The sequence below is a fragment of the Ambystoma mexicanum genome, chromosome 1p, assembly GCF_040938575.1.
Source record: "Ambystoma mexicanum isolate Mex_15411 chromosome 1p, UKY_AmexF1_1, whole genome shotgun sequence".
Taxonomy (NCBI): domain Eukaryota; kingdom Metazoa; phylum Chordata; class Amphibia; order Caudata; family Ambystomatidae; genus Ambystoma; species Ambystoma mexicanum.
This window is the reverse complement of record NC_090921.1, coordinates 605,916,902-605,943,537: the sequence shown is the minus strand read 5'-3', so window position 1 is coordinate 605,943,537 and position 26,636 is coordinate 605,916,902. Positions and strand designations below refer to the sequence as shown.

General features: G+C 46.4%; 1 protein-coding gene across 3 annotated transcripts in view; it reads left to right on the top strand.

The window, feature by feature from the left end:
• CAPS (calcyphosine) overlaps positions 1–12,633 on the top strand; it is an 830,344-nt gene extending 817,711 nt beyond the window's left edge. For 2 of the 3 annotated variants that reach the window (XM_069649586.1, XM_069649587.1), the window contains one exon: positions 11,366–12,633. In XM_069649586.1, the coding sequence (XP_069505687.1) occupies positions 11,366–11,467 (102 nt within the window). In that variant the 3' untranslated portion in view covers positions 11,468–12,633. The remainder of the gene's footprint in view (positions 1–11,365) is intronic. The other variant, XM_069649585.1, reaches the window with a different exon arrangement.
• The last annotated feature ends 14,003 nt before the right edge of the window (positions 12,634–26,636 follow it).

Below are 26,636 nucleotides of genomic sequence, written 5' to 3'. Positions count from 1 at the left end.
CCCATGCATCTGGTCGGACCACCACAAACTAACCTTCGCTATTAAAGCTAAATCTACTCACCTTGCACCTATCATCGCCACTGCCATCCGCACGCGAAACAAGAAAGACATTACTCCTGACAAACTTCTACCTATTCTACTCCCTATTCTGAATAATATTGATTCAAACGCAGACCCAACAGCTCTAGTGGACATTTATAACCAGGCTATACTTAAAGCCCTGGACTCCACTGCCCCCACAGCGTCACCTCAACTCATGGTTCTCGCCACAGTTAAGAGAATTACGTAAAGCCAAAAGAACCGCTCAGGCACTATGGAAAAAATACCCCACAGCTCCTAACAAAGCTGAACTAACCCTAGTATCCTCTAGCTACAAAGCAGCCATACTCGTAGCCAAAAAAGACTCCTATAACACAAGGATTACTCAAGCTGAATCCAACACTAAAGAACTTTTCAAAATACTCAAAGAATTAGAATCACCTATTGCCCCAAGTGACAAAGGTATTTCTGACGCACTATGGTGTAGCAACATCCAGAAAGCCTTATTAGATAAAATAGCTCGCCTACAATCCAAAATTACCGCTAAAAAATCCCTGTTATCTGCTGATCCCAACTACAAACAACCTCCCAACATACCTCCAACCTCTCAGACGACTTGTAAACCTTTCAGCTTCTCACCCCTCTCAACATAGGAAGTAGAAAACATCATCAGGAAACTAAAACCTTCAAACTGCCAAGGGGATGCCTGCCCCGCCCCGATTGTTAAAGCAGCAGCACACGATCTGGCGCCATTCATCACCAACTTCATAAATGCCTCTTTCACATCCGGAATAGTCCCTGACAATCTTAAAGACGCCTGGGTCATTCCACTCCTCAAAAAACCTACGCTTGACCCAGCCAACCCGTCTAACTACAGACCAATAACGACAGTACCATTCCTATTAAAAATACTGGACAGAGCAGCCTATCTACAAATACAGGATTATCTAGAAGCTAATAATCTCCTAGGGCTCAGGCAATCAGGCTTCCGACCAAGACACGGTACGGAAACCGCACTTATTGACCTCACCACCCAGATCCAAACCTTGAAAGACCAAGGCAAACTAGCACTCCTTCTACTGCTTGACCTGTCAGCAGCGTTTGATTTGGTTAACCATCAAACACTCTGTCAACACCTGAAATCTGCAGCCCACTTTTCAGATGCAGCCACGGCATGGATCAGCTCCTTCCTGGCGAACAGAACCATGAGGGTCTTCTCTCCCACAGATTCCGCCGAGCCGGCCCCAGTACCCTGTGGTGTCCCGCAAGGCTCCTGCGTGTCCCTGACACTTTATAATATATTCACGAAACCCCTCTTCGATATCCTAGACTATCTGGGTGTTACGTATACCAACTATGCGGACGACACCCAGATACTCTTTCCTATCACGGGTGACTATGAAACTGACAGCACAACCCTCAATGAAATCTACTCAGTTATACAAGCATGGATGGCACACCATGGCTTGTGTCTCAATGACGATAAAACTGAGTTGATCATCCTGGGCACTCCCGCCAAACTTAAAAATCTCAATCCTTCCTTCAAAGCCTTTACCATAGATGGCAACCTCATTTCAGTCTCTAACAATACTAAAACTCTTGGTATTTACATCGATGCTACCTTATCCTTCTCTAAACAAACTAACGCAGTAGCGGCATCAGCTGCCTACACTTGCAAGCTTATTACAGCATGTAGACCATTCTTATCCGCTCCCAACTGTATCACTCTCGCGAGAGCTTTAGTCCTCTCCAAAATAGACTACTGTAACGCCCTTTACTTGGGCACCAGCCACAAAAATATCAATAAATTACAAGTAGTCCAAAATAATGCAATCAGAGCTGCCCTTAACATCCCCAAAAAAGCACACATATCTGAGACCAGACGTAACCTGCATTGGCTCCCAGTCAAGCACAGAATATCCCTGAAAACGCTTGCCCTCACACACAAAGTTAGAGCTAACCTTGCTCCAGCATACCTCACTAACCATTTTACACCACACTCCGCCTCGAGACCTCTTAGAGCAGCCCAAACTAACACCTTGACCACCCCGAGATTTAAACTCCACAATTCGGGTGGAGCTAGCTTCCCGGTACAAGCTTCTAAACTATGGAACACCATCCCCCCACATCTACGTGCAGAACCATCATTTAACCGATTCAAATATAGCACGAAGTGTTGGCTCCATAACATGGACTCATGACAGCTTAAACCTTAACCTACTGAACATGACCAATCACTCGGAATATGCACTTGTTTACGACGCCAGCTCCTACCTGTAACCATTTTTGGAACCTGGTTGTCTGTATTGTTGTTATTGCACACTTATGTAACTGTAACCTTCCTGCAAATGTAACTGTAACGTAACTCATTTAACTGTTCCTTGTAACCAGCTCCACATTTACGCGCCCTTATGCCCCCGGGCCTGGCTGCGCTTTATAAATAAAATAAATACAAATACAAATACCTGTGTTTCACACTTTCTTTTATTTTATTCGTAGGCTTCTCAAAGCTTTCCTTTAGTTCGGTATTCAATAATGCTTGCTTTATATTCAAGTTCCCTTACTTCTAGTTAGCTCGTTGTGCAAAAACCTCTCACTTTGGGTTCATCATCAACTGCACCCATATTTTAGTTCATCCGGCATTACCATATGCCCACTTGTAGCCTAAGGAGCGCTCCGGTACAAGTGTTCCCTTCAATTCACTCACTGGTCCATGGCTGCTCCTCCGGGCATCCTTGCTCTTATTTCTCCAGGCGTTCATCGGCTCCACGCACACTTCTCCGGAGCTACTTGAGCACTGCTCGCCTTCTGTAAATTTCGTTGTGAGTTGCCGGTAACTCCACTATTCACCGGCGGACGCACTGGTGGCCTACAGCACTCTAGAGTCTTCCATGCCCCAGAGCTCTGGCTGTGGGCACAAGGCAGAGGACACTGTAGCGGCGTCGACCCTCTCACGGTCCGCTCAGGCATCTTTCTCTCCTCTACAGTAGCCTTTATGCTGGCCTCCAGGCAGGACTCTCCTCGGCAGCCCCATCCTGGGAAGGAATTCTCCCCTCTCAGCCCCGTCTCTCCTGCTGGTTTTCCCAATCTTGCTGTCGACTCCACCTTTTATGCACCTATGACCTGTTAACAGGTTGCAGGTGCGAGTCCTTAAGTTCAGTTGCCTGACCACACTTACTTCTATTCTCTGGACATGCATGACCCTCACACTGGGACTGAAGGTTCATCATGAAATGGAAATGGGGGATACTGCGTCTCACCCAAGGACATCCCCTTCCATACCCCAGGTCTCCTCTACCCAGGTGATCCTCCCTCGCATATCCTCCTCCCGGGTCGGGATCCAAAAGCGATGGTCTTTCCCTGGCCACCTGAGCAGAGTATTTCAGGGAGAAGGAAGTGAGGACGCCCTCAGGTTCCTCACAGTACATCTGGCCAAATGTTTTCTAATGCAGCTCACACGCAGCTTATATAGATATTGATCGCACAAGATTTCTAATTTTATTTTTCATCAGTCGAAAGGCTGTGCAGATGCTTATGAAACCTCAAAGCCAGGTATTTACTGCAACCACTATTTGTTAGAAACTGATTGTTTCCCAACCAATGGTTAAATCTAATAGAGCCAATTCTGAAATATCGGTTGAACACATTTCTAGAATGTTCAGCTCTTCAAAAAATGTGAACTCTCAAAGATGTGAATGCAATGAAATCAGTGTACGTTTAGGAATATCGTGAGGATACAATAATGCGGACACAAAACCTGTACAACCTTTCAAAATGTAATGATTTAATTATTTGACAATTTAGACAAAAAGGACCACATTGCCAGAGACAATTGATGCAGTGCTACAGACACAGATACCAAACAAAGGCACCAAGACTCATAGAAGGTTTTCATGAAAACGTTTGTTTGGTTCAAAAACAGAAAGGGTTTGAGTCAAATGAACAAATATGGATATTTGCCTTAAAAGAAAGTGTGAGGAATGTTCAGAATCCAGAGCCAGCCTTCTGAAATAATGGTGGGCCTGATTTCCTAAGTTCTATGATATCACAGTTCATGATCAGGGCAAGCTTTCCTGGCGGTCTCAAGGTTTCAATGTTTCCGGAACTACCCCTTGCAGCTACTAATTTATTGTGGCCCTCCTGCACAGTGGGTATTGAGCTTCCGGATGACAGTCTATTTCTTCTCCATCTGTCCTGAGTTGATTTTCATTACAGATCCTGCCAAAGGGGATGAAGGACGGTGAGACATCCTCCACCGACTAAAGTCCCTTTTGGAGTCAGGGCTTCAACTGGAATGTCTTGTGAGTCTCACTGGCTCAGAATATCGATTAACCACTTGGCCCATATTATCCATGAGCCTTTCAGGACCAGATTCTCAATGAGCCTACCAGGACTAGATTCTCAATGAGCCTTCCTTGCTCAAATGTTATTTATTTTCCTTCTAGGCTTGCCAGTACCACCAGAATCTAGACTATGGTTTCCAGCTAGCCTCTGTCATCCTCTCGCTCAATCTCTCAGGCTCTCTTGGTGTCTTCAGGCTTCTGACCCTATCAGTTTTGGGCACAGGTCAGCAAGGCTCTACACGCCCCCCCTAACACTTGTATCTTGGCTGCTTCCCTGTTTGCCCCCCCTCCCCCCCTGGTTTTCCCCACCTGCCTCTTAGCACCACCTAGTCTCGCCCTCTTCTTATGGCCCATGCGTATACTTTCCTTTGGACCTCCACTTCCTTCTCTTTGACCATTCCCCACCCTCTCTCTGCTTCCAGTGCCCTCATTTCTTTCGACATCCCTCTCCTCTAACCTCCTTCATCACCTTTCCTTCACCTTCCTTCTCCTCCTAAAACAACCATATGAAAACAACCAACCTCCACTTTCTGACCTTTCTCTGACTCTCCTTTCCCCCTTCACTAACTCCCCTGATCTTCCCCCTCCAAAGCTTTCTCTTCCCTTCTTTGGCCACCTCCCTACACTGTTCTCATTGTTTTCTCTGCATGCCTCCATGTGGTGGGCTCATCTTCAAACTCCCTCAATCAGGCATGGCCCTAGACCTTTCTTATACTTGTGCCATATGGTGGATTTAGGCAATGAGTTTTTCAATGTGACCACCCACTCAGAATAACTGACTTTCAAATGGATTGTGTCCTCCCACGTATTCCTTATCTTTGATAAATCAATTTCCAGCTTGCTGGCCTCTGAATAATTTTTTCAGTAGAGGGTGCTGCACGTTGACGTCCCTCGAGTCGGTGTCCCTCGAAGGCCTCCGTATCGGTGCCAACGTCACCATAGGTATAAATAGTCTTGCGCAGCGTCCGTTGCTCAGTTCCGTTTTTCTGCATTTCGTAAGCCTCAGAGACGTAATTCTCGGTTCCTCAGAGAATCTAAAAAAAACTTCCAATTTCTGTGAAGAAAATCTTCAATCTACGATGGCATGTTCGTCATCTTCATCAACGCCCTGATCCGCTTTTAAAAAATGCCGGGTTTGTGGTAAAAAGATGTCTTTGGCCGATCCTCACAGGGTCTGCCTATGGTGCCTGTGCCCAGAGAACCTGTGCGCGGAGTGTGAGGAATGTATGTCTGACAGCGAAAGCCTTAAGGGAGCATAGGGGGAGGCTGGAAAAAGGTAAGACCATTAAATCTTCTACCCCTTCGAAATTGTCCTCGGGCGAGTCAAGCCATTTGTCTCCTCGTTGAAGGAGAAAACATTCCCGCTCGAAATCTCAGTGGTTCTCACCACTCATTTAAATCGAGACACAGCAGGAAGAGGCGCCATAGATCACCCTCCTCTTCATCCTCCAATTCGCCAGAAAGAGTCACCCCCCCCCCATGAAACACAGCTCTCCGGCTAAGTGGGAAAAATTTTGCTTGAAAATGTTAAGGGTCTTCGAGAACGCTGCCTTGGCCCCCTCGGAGATGCCTGAAGGTGATACCCGGGGGAAAAACCCAATAAAAATAAGCGCTGCGAGTGGTCGACCTCGGCAAGGCAAAATCCTCGAGAGTGTCACAAACCCTCGAGTAGAGACAAGGCCTCTTCGACGCACCTTCGAAACCCAAGACTGCATCGTCGACTTCGGTAAAAGATTATTTCAGAGCTTTATCTTCTATTCATGAGGAAGGGGAAGACTCTGATTCTGAAAGACCTTTCGGTTTACAGCCCATGAAACCTGCTCTACCAAAAGAGCTGATATCAGAAGGGGTCAGACTGAGAGAGCTGCAAGAGTCCTTACAGTAGGCCAGTGGCATAGATACCTCTCCAGAGGTAGATTTCAGCAAACCAGAGCCTGGTGACCATGCAGAGGTATCTTATAGATCACTTATGGGTAGAATAATGGAGTTCATGGCGTGGTCAACACCTACACCCACTTTTCACCAGGATGACTTAACAGACATCTTAAATAAGGGACCTCCGGAAGACCTTATAGTTCCTTTCCATGCAGCATTACAGAAAAAAGTGACTTCAAACTTGGAGACTCTGGAAGTAATTCCTGCAGTTAACAAAAAACTCTCTGCGAAATATAGATCGTCGGTTTCAGACCCTCTCTATTTAGCAAAGCCTCCGACCCCAGAGAGTTTAGTAGTGCAGGCTGCGACTTCATCAGGCAGACAATTGGCATACTCCACAATACCGCAGGATCGAGATGACGAGAAATTTTACGCCATGGCCAAAAAGGTCTTCTCGGCATGCAGCATGGCTCTTAAGTCAGCTAACGCCACTTGCACGCCGGCGAGGTTCAGCCACACCCTTTGGGAGTGCGCTTCAACGACGGCTGACCGTCTCCCAGAAGGGGAGGAACGAGACACATTCTTGAATATCATCAAGGACGGAAAGGATGCAATGTGCGAGTCCCTTTAAACAGGTCTCGACTCTGCTGGCAGCGTTAGCAGAGCTATGGAGGCCAGTACCACAATCTGCAGGTTTGCGTGGTTGCGGAAATCGGGTTTTGCTCCAGACGTCTAAATATGCCCTTTGACGGCACCTCTCTATTTGGCAAAAAAACTGATGACAGTTTGGAGAAATGCAAAACTCCAAAGCGGCGGCCAAATCCCTTGGAGCTGCAATTCGCCAAACTCCAAGCTGTCCCAAAGGTACGTCCTGGAGGGGAAAGCCCTTTCGTTTTTACTACGCATTCGGAAAAGGCAGAGGGCAGCCAGCTCAAAGGGGCCAGAGACGAATCACCCGTAGTGGACTGGGAAAAGGTACAAAGTCTGCATCGGCAGGCGCTTCCTTACCTTCAAGCATCTGCGTCAGTCACTCCAGAACCCCTCTGAGGTCTCACCACACAAAACACCAGTAGGAGGCAGGTTAACTCAACATCTGACAGAATGGCAGGCTATTACTTCAGATGCTTGGGCATTGCAGACAATTGCCCAAGGTTACTGCCTGCCTTTCCTATACAATCCTCAGCGTCATCCACTGGGGAACGACTCTTTGATGTTTCCAGATCCGCTCCTTATGCAGGAGATTTTAGAACTGCTAGAGAAAAGTGCTATAGAACCAGTACCTGTAACGGAGAGGAACAAGGGTTGGTACGCCCCATACTTCCTAATACCGAAAAAGGACGGAGGAATGAGACCCATCTTGGATTTACAGGAATTGAACAAATTCCTCAGGAAGGACAAGTTCAAGATGGTAACCCTTTCTCAGATCCTTCAGGCCCTCCAGTTTCAGGATTGGTTGGTATCTCTGGACCTTCAGGATGCTTACTTTCATGTGCCTATCCATCTGAAGCACAGAAAGTACCTGAGGTTCACCATTGGCAGTTCTCACTATCAATTTCGAGTTCTGCAATTTGGGCTGACCTCCGCCCGAGGGTATTCACCAAGCTAATGGCGGTTGTGGCAGCAAGTCTAAGGAGGGGAGGAATTCATGTCTACCCCTACCTGGATGACTGGTTGATCAAAGCAGTGTGCCCGGAACAAGCTCAGATTCATCTAGATTATGTTTGCCACTTCCTCCACAAGCTGGGCTTCTCCCTCAACTTAAAGAAGTCACATATGATACCATCACAGAAACTCCAGTTCATTGGAGCATTCCTAGACACACCCCTGGGAAAAGCCTTGCCACCAGAGGTGAGGGCTCAAGATATTCTTCACATGGTCACCAGATTTCAAAATGCCCAGCGTCTACCAGTCTTCGACTTTTTTGAGGTTGCTCACCCTAATGGCATCCTGCATTTTTCTAGTGCCATAGGCTCGCCTGAGAATGAGATCTCTCTAGTGGGCTCTAAGGAACCAATGGTTACAATTCTCAGTAAGGATGTCAGATCTCCTACAAATCCTGAACAGAGTAGCGCGAGACCTCCAGTGGTGGGCCTGTCGGGAGAACATCTTGAAAGGAGAACTGTTTAGGCAACCATGGCCGGAGATAACAATAGTGACGGACGCCTCACTCACGGGGTGGGGAGCCCATACCAACAACTTAACCATCAGCGGTTGTTGGTCTCCATCGGAGTCCAGACTACAGAGCTGAGGGCAATCAGGCTAGCACTGAAAGCTTTTCTGCCATCAGTACAGTCAAAAAACATTCTGATCATGATGGACAACACAGTGGCCATGCAATACCTCAACAAAAGAGGTGGCGTAGGATCACTGCCACTGGGCAGAGGCAATGCAGCTCTGGTTCTGAGCAATACAGGAAGGAATCTCGCTATCGGCAGTTCACCTAGCCGGTGAGAAGAACACAGCGGCGGACGCTCTTAGCAGGTAGACCTCAGTCTCCCATGAGTGGGAACTAGCTCAGGAAGTCCTTCAAGAGATCCTCACCCTTTGGGGAACCCCTCCAGTGGATCTGTTCGCAACGAGTGTCAACAAGAAATGCGAACTATACTGTTCAAGGGAATTTCTCCCGAGAGGAGCTCTAGGAGATGTGTTTGTGGTGGACTGGTAGTTTCCACTTCTATACGCTTTTCCTCCAGTCCCTGTTATTCCTCACGTAATAAGGAGGCTGAGAAGATTCCTGAAATCCATGATTCTAATTGCCCCAGATTGGGCCAGGAGGACATGCAACCCGGATCTTCTAGACATGTCCATCTGTCCTCCAATTCGTCTTCCACAAAGGGAGGATCTTCTCTCGCAAGAGGAGGGTCAGGTTTTCCATCGGATATCAGGACTCTCAACCATCACGCATGGTTTCTGAAAGGTTGAGATACAATGATTGGGACCTTCCGGATGACGTAATGTAGGTGTTGCTTTCGGCCAGAAGACCAGCAACCAAATCATTATACCGCTGCCGTTGGAATTTAGGACTTCAAGTTGTCACAATAAAGGGTTACCTTGCCTAGCTATCAATCTTCAGACGCACGGCTGAGGAATCTTCATATTTTAAAATCCCTCTAGTCATTCAGTTTCTGAAAGGGTTGACTAATGTCTACCCCCGACTCCTTTCCAAGTTCCCCTGTGGGATTTAAATCTAAGTTTTAAAATTCATAATGGGCACTCCCTTTGAGCCTCTCCATTCCTGTCCATTAAGGTTTTTCACTCTCAAAACAATTTTCCTAGTGGCTATAACTTCCGCCAGAAGAGTGAGCGAGCTACAAGCTTTATCTTGCAAACCTCCACATACTATTTTCCACAAGGATAAATTAGTTCTTCAAGTGAAGCCTAATTTCCTCCCAAAGGTTGTCTCAGAATTCTATATCACGCAAAAAATAACCTTGCCTTCATTTTTCCCTCCTCCTCATCCGGGGAAAGAAGAAGAGAGATTGCAGAGGCTGGATCCCAAGCGTGCTTTGAGTTTTTACATTAGCAGACCTGCAAGAATTAGACAAGCAGACCAGTTGTTTGTGGGGTATGCAGGACATAAACTAGGCCTAGCCATCACCAAACAGACCATCTCAAGATGGATAATTCTAACTATCCTAGAGTGCTATAAATTGGCAGGAAAAGACCCTCCTCAACACCTCAGGGCTCATTCAACCAGGGGTATCACAGCCTTGTCAGCTCTCCAGAGAGGAGTTCCAATAAAAGACATCTGTGCGGCTGCCACATGGCTGTCTGCACATCCTTTACCACATTCTACAGTCTAGATTCCTCCACTAGCCAGGAGACAAAATTTGGGAAAGCTGTATTGCACTCTGTGCACACTTAGACCACATTAATTTTACTCCCACCTCCAATTTTCATTACTGCTTTGGGAGTCTATCAAAGATAAGGAATACATGGGAGGACACAATCCATTCTAAGAACAAGTTAATTTTCAACTGTAACGTTCTGTAGACTGGATGTTCCTCTCACATATTCCTTATTGCCCCTCCCATCCTTCCCTGCAGTAAAATTTCCCTTGTAATTGCAGCCTACGCTGCTTCAAGGGGACTAGCCATCTCATCCTGGACAAACACAGCATCTCAAAATGGAACTGAGCAACAGAGCTGCACAAGACTATTTATACCTATGGTGACGTCGGTGCCAATACCGAGGCCTTCGAGGGACACCGACTCGAGGGCGATGTCGACGTGCAACACCCTCTACAGAAAAAAATATTCCGAGGCCAGCAAGCTTGAAATGGATTTATCAAAGATAAGGAATATGTGGGAGGAACATCCAGTCCAAAGAACGTTAGTCGGTAAGTAACTTGTTCTTCTCTCTTGATTAGAAGTTTGTCCTACTATTGTAAGTAAGTCCTTCCGCCAAACCATGTGTAACCACTAATGTCTGAATAATTGATGGTCCTTGCACTCAGCTTGTAATAATTGGGTCTTCCATTTTGCAATTAGACAGCCCCGTCACATTATTCCCACTTTGGGACTAGCATCACACAGCTAGTAGTGGCCTTCCCGCACCCCTAGGACCTCAGTGATGGGGCTTTCTCACAGCATTATATTTAAAAAGAAAAGGTTTTATCATTTTATATTTGACCTTTAGATTAAGTTAATCTAGCTTAATGGTCAGAAAAGTAGGAGATATTCTGCCTTTTGTTATGCCATAACAATTAATAACCTGACTAATTTATCAATTTCAAATTGAGTTACACCGCCAAAACATATTAAAACATGTAAAATCAATATGTTTGATTATATGATTTTCTGATTCCATACATTGCAGTCTCTTCTTAAGTTTTGTATATGTAGAAGTACTTAAAAAAAGAAGGCTAGGCAGTTGTTTTACAATAAGTGTCAAGCTGAAGAAAAGGTGGTGAGTGGGAGGTTGCGGAAGGGGACATTATTGCAGTTCTGGTATGATTGTTCCATTTTGACTTTGAAAAAATAAAACTCAGGCATATGCCACACATACACCAAGTATTCTTTCCCACATCAGAGTAAAAACCAATCTGGCAACTCTGCCTTTTGTTTCCTCTGGTGCTCAACACTTGAATGTTTTCCCTTTTACCACAGGTGACAGCTGAGGAGTTTTTGAACTACTACTGCGGTGTGAGCGCCTCTATCGACAACGACGGCTATTTCGTAGTCATGATGAATAATGAATGGAAACTCTAGACCTCTAATTGTGGCACCGCTCGCTGAATGAGAAGCATCAATTGCTTGCAAGTCCTCATGTACAACTATGTCTACACAAGTGCAATAATAAACGTTTTTTTTATTTTTTAAATAGCCATTTCTGCATTTTGTTTTATTAGCCGCTCACTTGATCCGACATAGCTTTAGGACCCACATGTTTGTTTACATTACATCTGGATACTCACTCTAATATTTTATATGTTGCTTATTTATTAGATTGTTCATTGTACTTGTTTTTCTTTAAAGTGACCGGTAATGTGAATACAGCAGAAATGTCAATGTTACATATTTTGGGAGACTTTCCGTCTCAGGGAAAGAACAACTACGTCCTATGTATTTGTTTGGTTGGCTGTGTCATGTGTTTTCTTAATAGCTGACAGACCTATCTTTTACTACTGATGATTAAAAGGGATTGGTACTGTATACAGACGTACATGGCCTCGTGCCCTCTCGTCTGTGCTCCTGCTATGCAAATTCTTTTCCTGTGCCCCTAGTTGAGATGCCAGGTTGTGGTGATCCAGGTGGGGTTTGGCCAAACATTCAGCAACATAGTCTCAGTCTGAGCTGATTTCCATCATGTTCTCCACCTGCCCCAAACTGATGCTGGGAAGAGGGGCAGATGAAGCAGTTCTATTGTATAGTACATTACCTTTGCTTTCCAATCTCTGTTGCCATTTTCTTGGTCATGATTGTTTTTTAATTACCATGTTAGATGGAAGCCTGAGTTCATTGAAATGTGTCTAGCAAATATAAACTATTTTAAAAAAAAGATTATACCATTAAATGTTTTTCTGTAAAAGTGTCTCCAAATGTTCTGTGATGGAAATATCTGCATATATTTGTAAGAGAATCCCTTTATTGTAGAACAGCTTATTGTGCATTTCTCCCTGAGCTACTACACATTCAGTACTTGCTCCCACGCGCCTCTTCAGACTGGTATCCAGATGATACAGTTGGCAATAATCTGACAAGGAATCCGATTCTTGCTTTGTTTACCCTGTTTGTTTGTAAAGCAAATAAAACCTTTCCTTTGTTAACTGTGTTCTCATTTTATGGAATGGCATCTCATAATTATTTATATATTCAGCTATATATGGAATTTGGCAATTCTTATATTGGGCTTATGAATAAAGCAATGAAAATTATTTATCTTGGTAATCTCATTTCATTCCACATGTTGTACGTGATTTAATCATCGAATGTCTAACAGAAAGTAGTGGCATAGGGGCACAGGAAATGGTCTGGCAAGCACCTGACAACGAGAGAATGGCAGGTCAGTAAGGGTTCAAATTCCCACCCTATACTGCATTGACCTCACATGATAGCACACATCAGCTTCATTGTGATGATGGAGCTTATACCACAAAAATCTGCCTCCTGCACCCCATCTTTCGATTGATGGATGGGGAGTTCAGTTGCCAAACAGCCCAATGTCTTATGTGACCTATTCAGCAAGTAACTTTTAGTCAACAGTACTTCGTATGCTCAGACTAATAGATACATACTTATTATACAATAAGAAAACTATATGGGCCTCACTACGACCCAGGCGGTAAGGGGTTAACGGCGCCGTAAAAGGTGGCGGCGCCGTTAACCACTTACCGCCTAATTACGAGGTCCCTTTGCGGGATTGGACCCGCAAAGGGACCTTGGAGGTAATTACGGTACCACAATTTGCGGTACCGTAACTACTGCCTTCCCCATTTCCTTTGAGCCCTAGGGGGGCAAGAATGGGAAAGGGCCAATAGTGAATGGGGAATTAGCGCCCCACCAACCTTGGAATGGGGCGGTAATTCCGCCATTCACCATGGCGGAATCGGTAAAATACCAGCGGCAACCATGGCGCTACTAGCGCCATGGTTACCGCCTGGGTCGTGATGAGGCCCTATGTGTCTTAAAAGAATAAATATAATTTGAAGAAAAAAACAAAAGAAAACTATATGTTCCAGAATGCAAACTGTGTTTGTCTAAAAGATTAGCACTCTCTCACAGTGTAACACATCAAATAGGGCCTCTTGGCAGCCATGATGGCAGTATAGCTTGTGTGGTTCCACCATAAGAGATGTCATTCGATCAAGATGGGCTGATTTGATGTTTTTTTCTCCACTCACTTCTTTATTTGGTTTTACTAATTATACGTATGTTCTTTTATTCCTCAGGGTTCATCGTTCTTGAATATACACTGAATGGAATTACTAGGTTGTACGAATGGAATACCATAAGACGTGTGAAGCATTACAGGCTATAACCACAGTCATCCTGTTATTGATTTGCAGTAGAGAGGTGCTTCAATAGTGTCCAAGAGGTCACAATCAGATGAAAGAAATAGGGTCTGTGATGTGTGTAGACTATCATCATTAGTGATTCTTTGGGCAGTGCTATATGGACCCCAAACATGAATGTTATAACACTACTTCTTGCCCCATAAGTAGTAGGTACTTGGTGGGAAGCAAATACGTTCAGAGTCACTACCATAAGGTTGGACTACCACGATTCAATATTTTAATTTCAAATTATATAAATGTTAAGTTTCTAAGTTTGCTATTGAGTCAGATCTGTCAGCAGTACATGTCCCTTGTTGATTTTTTTATTTTGTATTTTAAGTTTCGTCTATAAAGAGCAATAATCGATCATTATAGCGCCATAAAAGTAATTACAAAATTATAACGTTTTACTGTTCTATTTTCATGAACACCCATTTCTGAACTGTTGAATCGTTGTACCCACACATTTTAATACCATTTTCACCCACTATCCAATCGCAATCAACTGAAATAGCCACATACCAATTGTATATCCATGGCAATTTGAAGAATAATAGAGCATGTATTCAGTTCAGCTTGTTGTATTACAGCAACTAGTTACAGCCTTGTTAATTAAAAATTTTGTTGCATTAGGCTTGTCTGAAACCTTTGGGGCTAGCGCCTCGCCTTCATCGGAGGCATATATTTTGAGAGATTTCTTTCTATGAACGTCTTCATCACATATGCCAAAAGCGTACCTCATATATACTGAGACATTAGTAATTTTGTTTTTATTTGGAATTACAACACTTGCCATGATTTATTTATCTACTAAAAACGTGTATTTATTCACTTGGTTATAGGCCACTTCAAACAACTGTTTTTGTCACCTTTTACTGTTACATTTTCTGAAAAAAGGCGGCAGTATATCAGTGAATATACAGTCATAATCAAAACTTCTTAACAGTATGGTTCATGTGAAAGAGTCCAGAACCCCACCCGACATGTTTAATTTGTTATACAGTCCGTCAGCCATACTAGAAAGTGTATCTCCACGCCATCCATGAGGAGAACACCTAGGTACTAACAACACTATTAGATTTCTTTAAAAAAAATAATTCCTGAAATATACCCAAATGTCCTTACGCCTAGAAGTTTGCGGCACCATGGCGATGCACAGTTCCTCATTATTGTTGGCGCACGTGACATCCTTGAGCCAGCTTTCAACCCAAGGGGGCTTTTGCCAGCAGGCAGCATACATTCAGTGGCATTTTACCCAACGCACCAAGTAGCCATACTGCTGGGACTGACGTTCTTATTTCCTCCACCACGTCTTTAAATAATGTAGAACAGGGCAGGCCCAAATCATATACAAAAATCCAGCATCTTCAGTATTACATCTGGTACATTGCCCATTATTGTTTACACTGATTAGTTTCATTTTGGCACGTGTATAGTGTAACCTATGTAACACTTTGAACTGCAGTATATGAAATCTTGAGTTAAGTGATACACTGCCCTTTAGCTTACACCTATTGTGCCAATCATCATACGTGATACTCACTCCCAAATCAACCTCCCATCAGCTGCACAGTTTGTCCAATGTCGTTGGTATGGCTTTTTGCATATGGGCTTCAAGCTTTTTAACAATATGTCAACAGCGGGGCGCTGTTGACCACGGGAGAAAATGGCCACTCTTGTGTGAGCTCCGGAGTGAACCAGGGCCGTAATGCAAATATAACTGTTCAACGGGTCCGGTTCTACTTCTATGAAACATGGATTGAATGTCAGTCACTACTGAACAGGACTGCGAAACCTGGAAGCCGATGGTGAACGACTCTCCGAACTCGACGGACTCTCGAACTCGACGGACAGCGGGGAGCGGAGCCTGAGGTCGAGCCGGAACTCGAGGGGAGGAGCTCGGCGGAAGTAGGTGCGGTTCTGCGCCCAAGACACCGGAGGCCCATCGCCATCGGGGCCTGCTGCGGGTGCTCTGCTCCTCGTAGAGCGCCTGCCGGGTCCCCCCACTGGCTCCCGCCATCCCCCTCCTTCAAGCACCGCTGAACGGCCAGTGCTCGGCCCATACCCGGCAACAAGAATCCACCGACGAACTCCTCGGCGAAAACAACGCAGATAAGTGGGGCGGCGAGAGGGAGGTGGCAGCATTGCACTAGGCACGAACTCCCTTGGCCCCCGCAATAAATTGGAGGTGAATTACAAACATACAGAGCAGACAGAAATGAGTGGAAAGAATTTTGGTTTTTGCGTGGCGGACAGTGTATACGAAAGCGGGAAGCGAGGCCTCTCAGGGACACCCCAGAACTGTATCCTCACAACTAGCGACCAGGAGGCTGTATCGAGCACTTACCACGGCACTGGTGCTGCGACACCGAATACGCACTACCTGCAACAATGCATATTGGCATCGACTCCCCACCACTAATAAGACTTGCTGCAAAACGAGTGTTGTGTTGGCCTGATCACACCGAGGGCCACGACCACACATTGCAATTGCCGCCATACGCCCATCAGAGAAGGCAGAGCACGTTAATCCTGCTGAACAATCGATAAAAAAAAAAGGGAATAATGCCCAAGAATTTTGGTCATAAAAAGAACAAGGGGGCTATCGACAAATACACCACGACTATCCAGAAAGATCCAACACCCGAGATAGAGGAGGTAACGATCCTGCTCAACCAGCAGGCCCCGCCAACCACGTTGATGGACCCGCAAGCGGTCTTCCTCGCAATGCAACAGGGTTTTGCAACACTGAACGACAAACTTGACGGGATCACCGCAAACATGGCGTCCATTAAAACAAAATTGGACAAAACGACAACACGTATAACGGAGGCGGAAACAAGAATATCGGGCACTGAAGATGCCATTGAAGCCCTGAAAAGTACGGTATCCACAATGGAGATCGAACTAGGAACGGTGAAGACTAAATGCGAGGATTTAGAAGCGAGGTCAAGATGCAACAATATTTGCATAGTGGGGGTGCCGGAGGAAGCGATGAAGGGCTCCATGGAAAAAGGAGTTGAGGCCCTCCTGCGCACACTGCTGGGGGACTCCGGGTGGTCACCAATGTTCATTATTGAGCAGGCTCACAGGTCTCTGGCCCCGAAGCCGGGAGCATATCCCTAGACCAATCATAGCACGTGTGATGAACTACAGGGACAGGGACCCGATACTGAGGGCGGCAAGGGAAAAGCAGGAGCTGAGATGGGAAGCCAACGTTATACGGATCTTTCCAGACTTTACACTAGCGGTGCAACAAGAAAGGAAACAATTCAATGGGGTTAAGAAACTGCAATGGCAGGTTCAGTACGCCATGCTCTACCCGACAAGACTTAAAATTCAATATCAAAACAAGATCCACTTCTTCACCTTCCCCGAGGAAGCCGCCAGCTTCATAGAGACACATATCCCCACTCCGTCGAGAAGCACTGAAGTTAACGAACAGGAATAATCTTCACGGGTGCACATTAACAGAATGTTCAACTAATGATGCATAAGTCCTGTAGCATCGGCTCCCCCCTTTTGGGGGCAGCTCTATGTGGGGGCGGGAATGTCTCAATAAGTGTGATATGCTGCATTGCAATGTCCCCCGCTGACAATAACAAGTGTGAGAGCAACGTATGGTACCGGTTACCCTTATTCAAGGTTTGGAAAGGCATAGGCCCTGGGAATCGCTGCAGGCCCCCCTGTAGCAGGCGCACATGCAGTTGGAGGGAGGGAAGGGTTGGGATCCTAAAAGCATAGTTGAAGTTAGGGGAACTGTGAGGGTGGGGGGAGGGGGAGAGTTTGACACGTTGGGCGGGAGTTATGTTATGGTGGGGAAGAAAGTAAAAAGCACACAGGTAATGTACACTGGAAAATTTGAAAGCATTGTAAAGCAACATTCGCAAACACACATTTACGATCATTTCGTGTGGAATGGCTGAAACAGGCATTGATGATATTAAAGTAATGAGCTGGAATGTTCGAGGTCTAGGCTCCAGAGTAAGAAACAGAAAATTATAGCATACATTAACAGACAGACTCCCAAGATTCTTTTCCTACAAGAGACGCACATTGGGCCACAACAGGAGGGGCAGCTGGTTCCGAATTGGGGACCACACCAATATTACACAACTTACTCGAAAAGAGCTAGAGGTACAGCACTCTTGTTACACAAGACCTTGCGGTTCACGTGCAAAGAAGTGGAATGTGACTCTGGGGGGAGATACGTGTTAGTACATGGTACTCTACGAGATAAAGAGATAGTCCTCCTTAACATATACGGGCCGAACATAGATGACCCGGAATTCTACTCCACAATCTTCGGGAAACTACCCCACGGCCCATCTAATATGCGGGGTGGACTTTAACACCATTCTTGATGTAAATATCGATCGTACTTCGACACAAGTGAGAGCACTATCCAAAGCAGCTCAGACAATTATCACTCACATGGCAGATTTGAGACTGAAGGATGCATGGAGGACACTACACCCCTCTGCGAGAGGATACACATATTACTCGACAGTACACGACATGCACTCCAGGATAGATGTTTGGTTGGTGGATAACACAGTATTATCATGGATCATAGACACTCAGATACTCCCCAGGACATACTCAGATCATTCCCCCATACTGATGGCATTGCGGATACCCGGCGCCGCGGTGGGCAGGCCCCCATGGAGATTCAAACCAGCTGCGCTACGAGATCTGGTCTATAGAAACGCAATGGACCAGAACATACAAGAATACTTTGATCTCAATGAGAACTCAGTGTCCTCTCTCGCGGTATTGTGGCAAGCATTTAAGGTGTATATAAGGGGCGCATCCATTTCAAAGGAAAGTGGCATCCTCAAAGACATTAGGAATAGATTGCAACGACTAGAAGCACAAATAGCATCAATACAAACCCAATATGTGCTTCCTCCGACACCACAACTCTCTTTAGATATGAAGAAAAAGCTAGACGAATATACGGACACAGCGGACCAAGAGATCCGCTACTTTGACAGACCGGCAGCTGCACGCCGCTATGGAGAAAGCGAACGCCCGGGGAGGTTGTTAGCCAGAGCAGTGAGGGGAGAAAGGGAATCAACAGATATCCCATGTATACAAACAGCGGACGGCTTGGTCACCACAGATCAGGGTAAGATACGTGACACATTTCACGCATTCTATGAAGAACTTTACTCACCTCAATCCGACGCTACGGATGCAGAGATTGAACATTACCTCTCCCAAATCCCAACGACATTACTGGGGGAGGATACCAGGGAGTTGTTGGAGACTCCGATAACTGAGGCGGAAGTTGTGGAGGCAATTGAGGCACTCCCCAAAGGGAAGGCCCCTGGCACTGATGGCCTTAGTGCAGAGTTCTACAAGGAGTTTAAACATCTATTGGACTACTGGCGATGTGGACCGAAGCCCTAGATAGGGGAGAGCTCCCTGAGACCACAAGAGAAGCAGTAATAACGCTACTGTTTAAATCAGGGAAGCCCCCGGATGACTGCGGGTCTTATAGACCTCTATCATTAATTAATACGGTTGCAAAGGTCTTGGCAAAGATACTCGCCACTAGGTTAACACCTTTGATGCCATATATGGTCAACGAGGATCAGGCAGGGTTCATTCCTGGCAGGTCCACGGCCACTAACCTCAGAAGATGCCATGAGATCCTGACTACAACACCCTCAGGTCAGCAGGCCATAGCCGTGTCACTAGTCATGCGCAAAGCATTTGACACGGTATCCTGGCCCTTCCTGTTCGGGGTCTTACGAAATTATGGGTTTGGTGCAAACTTCCTGAAATGGATACAACTACTATACACAGGCCCCCAGGCCAGAGTTTAGAGTTAATGGCACCCTAACAGAAAAGCTCGAACTACGAGGGGGCACTAGACAGGGTTGCCCATTGTCACCATTACTGTTCGCCCTAATAATAGAACCACTGGCGGACATATTGAGGACTCGCTACAGCGCATACGGGCTAAGGATAGGGAGTAAACTGCACATCATAAATCTATATGCAGATGATATTTTGCTGTACCTAAAAAACCCAGACAGAACATTGGGGAGGGTCCTGGCAGAGAAGTAGAACGATTTGGTAGATTCTCAGTGTCTCATTTGTATGGGGTGGTCACCCTAGGGTAAGCTGGAGGGTACTAAATGATGACTACCCAAAGGGCAGTTTGTTGGCACCAGACCTCGAACTGTACTATTTGTCTGCACAGGCACAGCAAGCCGCCCAGTTGGCCACAATATTTCTTAATTCAGCGGGCCCTGTACCGAGCCAGCCCGAAAAAGAGGCTGTGTTGGCGCTCCGCCAACTCACAAGGCCAACTCCCAAGCATTATAACGCCCTGAAACCATCAAAGGTGGTGACTACGGCATGGGCCAAAATAGTTGAGATACTTGGCACGGATAAGATACACCACCCGAGTATGCCGCTCTGGGGTGAGCCCCAGACACCCTTCAGTATAGAGGGGGGAAGTAGCCCGCCATTGGTCCTCAGGGGCATATCACAATGGGGTCAACTGTTCACGGATGGGCACTTTATTCAGTGGGATGATATCAAGGATGTAGTGGGGAATACGCACGGGCCCAGACAACAATATTCCCGTATACGGGCAGCCATACAAAGTATATGTCCGACCTTTCCTAATGAACCACCACTGAACATGGGATTGGGTTATATGTTCACGGAGGGATCTCAAAAGATAACGGCGTCAGCACTGTATAAGATTATACTCCAAACACACCCGATAGAGCAACGCACAACTAAGGCCAAGTGGGAACAAGACTTGGGAGAGCAGATTGAAGACGATGAATGGTCCCGACACTGTGCACTCACCAAACAGATTTCATGTAATTCTAGATACAGGCTAATTCACTATAAGATAATACAAAGAACACACTACACTCCTATGAAGCTCAAATGCATATACCCGACCATGACCAGGAACTGCCCGAGATGCAATGCTGAAAATGCAAACATTTACCATATGTTATGGGCATGTGTACAACTGAGGGGATATTGGGAGGAGGTGTGACTGGCATTGGATGGGATGGCAGATCAACCAGTGGAATGGACCCCACGGATGTGCCTGTTGGGGGTAGTCGAGAAAATGAACCCGATATGGCGGAAACTGTTGAACTTAAGTCTGCTCCTAGCCAAGAGGGCGATTCTGCTCAAATGGAAAATTGCAAATCCCCCAACCAAGGCGGACTGGGACAGAGACATGGTATGGGCAAATGACATGGAGGAACTATATATAGACTCGGTACTGCCTGTTTCCCGGCCAAAGACTATATGGGAAAGATGCAAACTGTACCTACTTGAAAAGACCGAGCAAGAACACCCTGACTCTGAACAGTAATTGAAATTGCACAATGTATGAACATATCAATATTACAGCTAAGTGTTTGTATCAACTGTGTGCAACAAAAATAAAGAATTAAAAAAAAAAAAAAACAATATGTCAACAGACTTGGGAATTTGCCATATATACGATAAATGGGTAATCCATGGGTTCATTAGGAAACAATGGCCTTTTTGATCTAATTGCAAACGAACGAAAAGTGTACGAGTATCACTATCACCAGCCGCAGCTGGCTCAGTTTTCATTAGAGGTGAAGGTTGTGCAGTCTAGAACAAGTAAGATGCATACTGCGCCTCCACCAGTCCATTCAAGTTCGAAATCAGGGCCTTTAAATCCCACCAGATTCAAAGGTTCTGGTTAAATATAGCCATTTCGAAGGGATTGTGTCCTCCGACGTATTCCTTATCTATGATATTTGTATCTCCAGCTTGCTGGCCTCTGAAAGTTTTTCCTAGTAGAGGGCGCTGTGCGTCGACGTCCGTCGAGTAGGTGTTTCTCGACAGCCACCGTATCGACGCCGACGTCATCACGTCGAAAGCATTCTCGGTCTAGGTCTCGAAGTGGCTCCCACCACTCGTCGAGGTCTAGACACTCGAAAAAGAGACGTAGAAGATCTCCTTTGTCGTCGTCTTCTAGTTCGCCTGAAACAGTAAATTGCCCCACAAAACACAGCTCTCAGGCTGAGTGGGAGGAATTCAGAAAAAAGATGCTAAGCGTCTTCGAGAAAGCGGCCTCGACCCCCTCGAAGTCAGCTGAGGGTGATACCCTGGGTGAAAATCTAAACGCCGCGAGTCGAAGCACCCGGCGAAAGAGTCGACCCGAAAGCGCCATGAGCCATCGGGAAGTAAAGCATCTTCGACGCCATCAGCGAAAGCCCCTTCGAAGCATAGATCGGCACCATCGACGCCGTTATCGAAGGGTTCTTCGACGCATCCGTCGATCGAGTCGACGCCGACATCGACGCCGATAAAAGAAAAACCCATGGCTACTCCACAGCCAACGGTTACACCGAGAGCCTCCGACACGACGTCGAGGACGTCGTCGACATCTTCGAGCAGGATTCCGATCCTCTCGAGTTCTTCGAGGCCTCTTCCAGTTTTCTCGGCGCCTTTGAGGATTTTTACATCGGCGTCGACGACATCGACCTTTTCAAGGCCACTGATGATGGCTCCCTCTGCTTTAGAGATGGGTTTTATACCATTTCACAGGCCAGAGCATCCTCCCTTAACTTTAATTAATGAAGAAAGGGAAGATTCTGATCAAGAAAGGCCTTTTGGACTGCAGAGGACCACATCACCTGAACCAGAGACCTTTGCTTCTGAGGAAAGAAGGTTGAAAGACCTTCAGGATGCATTACAGGAAGCAAGTGGCCTAGACACTTCCCCAGAAGTGGAATTTGTCAAACCAGACCCAGGGGAACATGCTGAAACCCCTTATAGAACCCTAATGTCAAGAATTATGGAGTTCATGGGTTGGTCAACAGGATGACCTCACAGATATTCTGGATAAAGGTCCACAGGAGGATCCTGTGGTTCTCTTTCATTCTGCTTTACAAAGAAAGATTTTAACCAACTGGGAAACTCCTGAAGTTGTCCCTGCGGTTAACAAGAAGTTGTCAGCGAAATATAGGGTATCTGCTGCTGACCCTGAATACCTATCTAAGCACCCTACTCCAGAGAGTCTGGTGGTCCAGGCTGCAACTTCATCTTCATCAGGCAGTACATCTGCGTACCCCACTGCTCCACAGGATAGGGATGATAAAAAATATGATGCCATGGCTAAGAAAGTCTTCTCTGCCTGTAGCATGGCTTTAAAATCTATTAATGCGACTTGTACGCTCGCTAGGTTCAGCCACACTCTTTGGGAGTGTGCTTCATCAGCGGCCGACTGCCTCCAGGAAGGAGAAGAAAGGGACGCATTTTTAAATATCATCAGAGATGGTAAAGATGCAATGTGTGAGTCCCTTCAAACTGGCATTGATTCTGCTGACAGTATCAGCAGGGCCATGGCGGCAAGTACCACAATCCGCAGGCATGCGTGGTTGAGAAAGTCCGGCTTTGCTTCTGACGTACAGGCCAGACTTTTAAATATGCCCTTTGACGCCTCTTCCCTGTTTGGTAAAAAGGCGGATGACAGTTTGGAAAAACTGCAAACATCTAAAGCAGCAGCCAAGTCACTAGGAGCTGCAATCCGCCAAACTAATTTTCGGCCCTCGGGATCCTCTTGGAGAGGAGGGTCCTTTCGCTATTATTCCTCATATGGAAGAGGCAGAGGACGGCCGGCTCAAAGAGGCCAAGGAAAATTTACCCGTGGTGGACGGGGTAAAGGAAAGAAAGCCCCATCAGCAGGAGCAGGAGCCGCTTTACCTTCGGCAACTGCATCAGCCGCTCCCAAACCACTCTGAGGTCTCCCATCACAAGACACCTGTAGGGGGCAGGTTAACTCACCATCTGACGGAATGGCAGGCTATTACGTCAGATGCTTGGGCATTGGAGTCAGTTGCCCACGGTTACTGCCTGCCTTTTCTACGCATCCCTCAGAGCCATCCACCGGGGAACAGCTCTCTGAAAGTGCCGGATCCGCTCCTCTTGCAGGAAATTGTAGACCTGCTAGAGAAAGGTGCCATAGAACCGGTACCTGTAGCGGACAGGAACAATGGCTGGTACTCCACCTACTTTCTCATACCAAAGAAAGACGGAGGACTGAGACCCATCCTGGACTTACGAGAATTGAACAAGTTCCTCAGGAAGGACAAGTTCAAGATGGTAACTCTCTCTCAGATCCTTCAGGCCCTCCAGCTTTAGGACTGGTTGGTATCTCTGGACCTTCAGGATGCTTATTTCCATGTGCCAATCCATCCCAAGCACAGGAAGTACCTGAGGTTCGCAATTGGCAACTCTCATTATCAATTTCGAGTTCTGCCATTTGGGCTGACCTCCGCCCCAAGGGTCTTCACCAAGCTAATGTCGGTTGTGGCAGCAAGTCTAAGGAGGGAAGGGATTCACGTCTACCCCTACCTGGATGATTGGTTGATCAGAGCAGTTTCTTCGGAACAAGCTCGGATCCAACTAGATTATGTCTGCCACTTCCTTCACAAGCTGGGCTTCTCCCTCAATTTAAAGAAGTCACAGATGATACCATCACAGAGACTCCAGTTCATTGGAGCAGTCCTGGACACGTCCCTGGGAAAAGCCTCGCCACCAGAGGTAAGGGCTCAAGATATTCTGCAGATGGTCACCAGGTTTCAAAATGCCCAACGTCTCCCAGCCTACGACTTTTTGAGGTTGCTAGGCCTCATGGCATCCTGCATATCCCTTGTGCCAGAGGCTCGCCTGAGAATGAGATCCCTTCAGTGGGCACTGAGGACTCAGTGGTCACAATTCTCAGGGAGGATGACAGATCTCCTCCAGATTCCGTACAAGGAAGCCCACGACCTTCAATGGTGGGCCTCTCCAGAGAACATCTTGAAAGGAGAACTGTTTTGGCAACCATGGCCGGAGATAACAGTAGTCACAGACGCCTCACTCACGGGGTGGGGAGCCCATGCCAACGACTTGACCATCAGCGGTCGTTGGTCTCCATTGGAGTCCAGACTACACATCAACCTGTTGGAGCTGAGAGCCATCAGACTGGCACTGAAGGCTTTTCTGCCGTCTGTACGGGGGAGAAACGTCCTGATAATGACGGACAATACAGTGGCCATGCACTACCTAAACAAAAGAGGAGTAGCAGGGTCACTGCCACTGTGCAGAGAGGCGATGCAGCTCTGGTTTTGGGCAATTCAGGAAGGAATCTCTCTATCGGCAATTCACCTAGCCGGAGAGAAGAACTTGACAGCGGACGCTCTGAGCAGGCAGAACACAGTCTCCCACGAGTGGGAGATAGCTCAGGAAGTCCTTCAAGAGATCTTCGCCCTTTGGGGAACCCCTCAAGTGGATCTGTTCGCCACCAGTATCAACAGGAAGTGCGACAGATTTTGCTCAAGGGAATTTCCCCCGAGAGGAGCTCTAGGAGACGCGTTCGCAGTGGACTGGGAGTTCCCACTTCTGTATGCGTTTCCTCCGGTCCCTGTCATTCCTCAAATGATCAGGAGTTTGAGAAGGTTTTGGAAGACCATGATCCTAATTGCCCCGGATTGGGCCAGGAGAACGTGGTACCCGGACCTTGTGGACATGTCCATCCATCCTCCAATTCGTCTATCGTACAGAGAGGATCTTCTCTCGCAGAAGAGAGGTCAGGTTCTCCATCCAGCCATCAAGACCCTCAACCTTCACGCTTGGTATCTGAAAGGTTGAGGTACAAGGATTGGGACCTTCCAGATGACGTCATGGAGGTGTTGCTTTCGGCCAGAAGGCCAGCAACTAAAACTCTATACCGCTGCCGTTGGAATACATTTTGCAGCTGGTGCAGAGAAAAGAATATCAAACCCTTTTCATGTGGTACACCTGCAGTGTTGTCCTTCTTACTTTATTTGGCAAATTCAGGCCTTCAAGTTGGCACTATTAAGGGCTATCTCGCAGCGCTATCAATCTTTAAGCGCACTGCAGAGGAGCCATCGTATTTCAAAATTCCATTGGTAATACAATACCTGAAAGGTCTAACTAATGTTTACCCTCCAAGACCATTCCAAGTTCCCTTATGGGACTTAAATCTAGTTTTAAACTTCCTAAAGGGTGCTCCTTTTGAACCACTCCACTCTTGTTCATTGAAGTTTCTCACCCTCAAAACTGTTTTATTGGTAGCATTAACATCTGCTAGAAGGGTTAGCGAGATACAAGCCCTATCTTGTAAACCTCCTCATACAATTTTTCACAAGGACAAAGTCGTTCTACAGGTGAAGCCGAACTTCCTCCCAAAGGTAGTTTCTGAATTTCACATTACTCAGAAGATTACTTTACCTTCATTCTATCCTCCTCCCCATCCGGCGAAAGAGGAAGAGAGACTACACAGGCTGGACCCTAAGCGAGCCTTGAGTTTTTATATCAGTAGACTTGCTAAAATTAGACAAGCAGACCAACTCTTTGTAGGTTACGCAGGACATAAGTTGGGATTACCAATAACCAAACAAACCATCTCCAGATGGATTATTTTAGCCATTCTGGAATGCTACAAACTGGCAGGGAAAGAGCCCCCTCAAAATCTAAGGGCTCATTCGACCAGGGGTATCGCAGCCTCCTCAGCTCTTCAAAGAGGGGTACCAATTAGAGACATATGTGCGGCTGCCACATGGTCATCCGCACATACCTTTACCAATTTTTATAGCCTGGATTCCTCCTCTAGTCAAGAGACTAGATTTGGCAAAGCTGTGTTACACTCTGTTCATTCTTAAAGAGTAATATGGCATCTCTGACTCCCGCCTCCAATCACATACCACTGCTATGGGAGTCTATCATAGATAAGGAATACGTCGGAGGACACAATCCCTTCGAAGACCAAGTTACTTCTTACCTGGTAACGTTCTTTCGATGGGATGTTCCTCCGACGTATTCCTTATCGCCCCTCCCATCCATCCCTGCAGTAA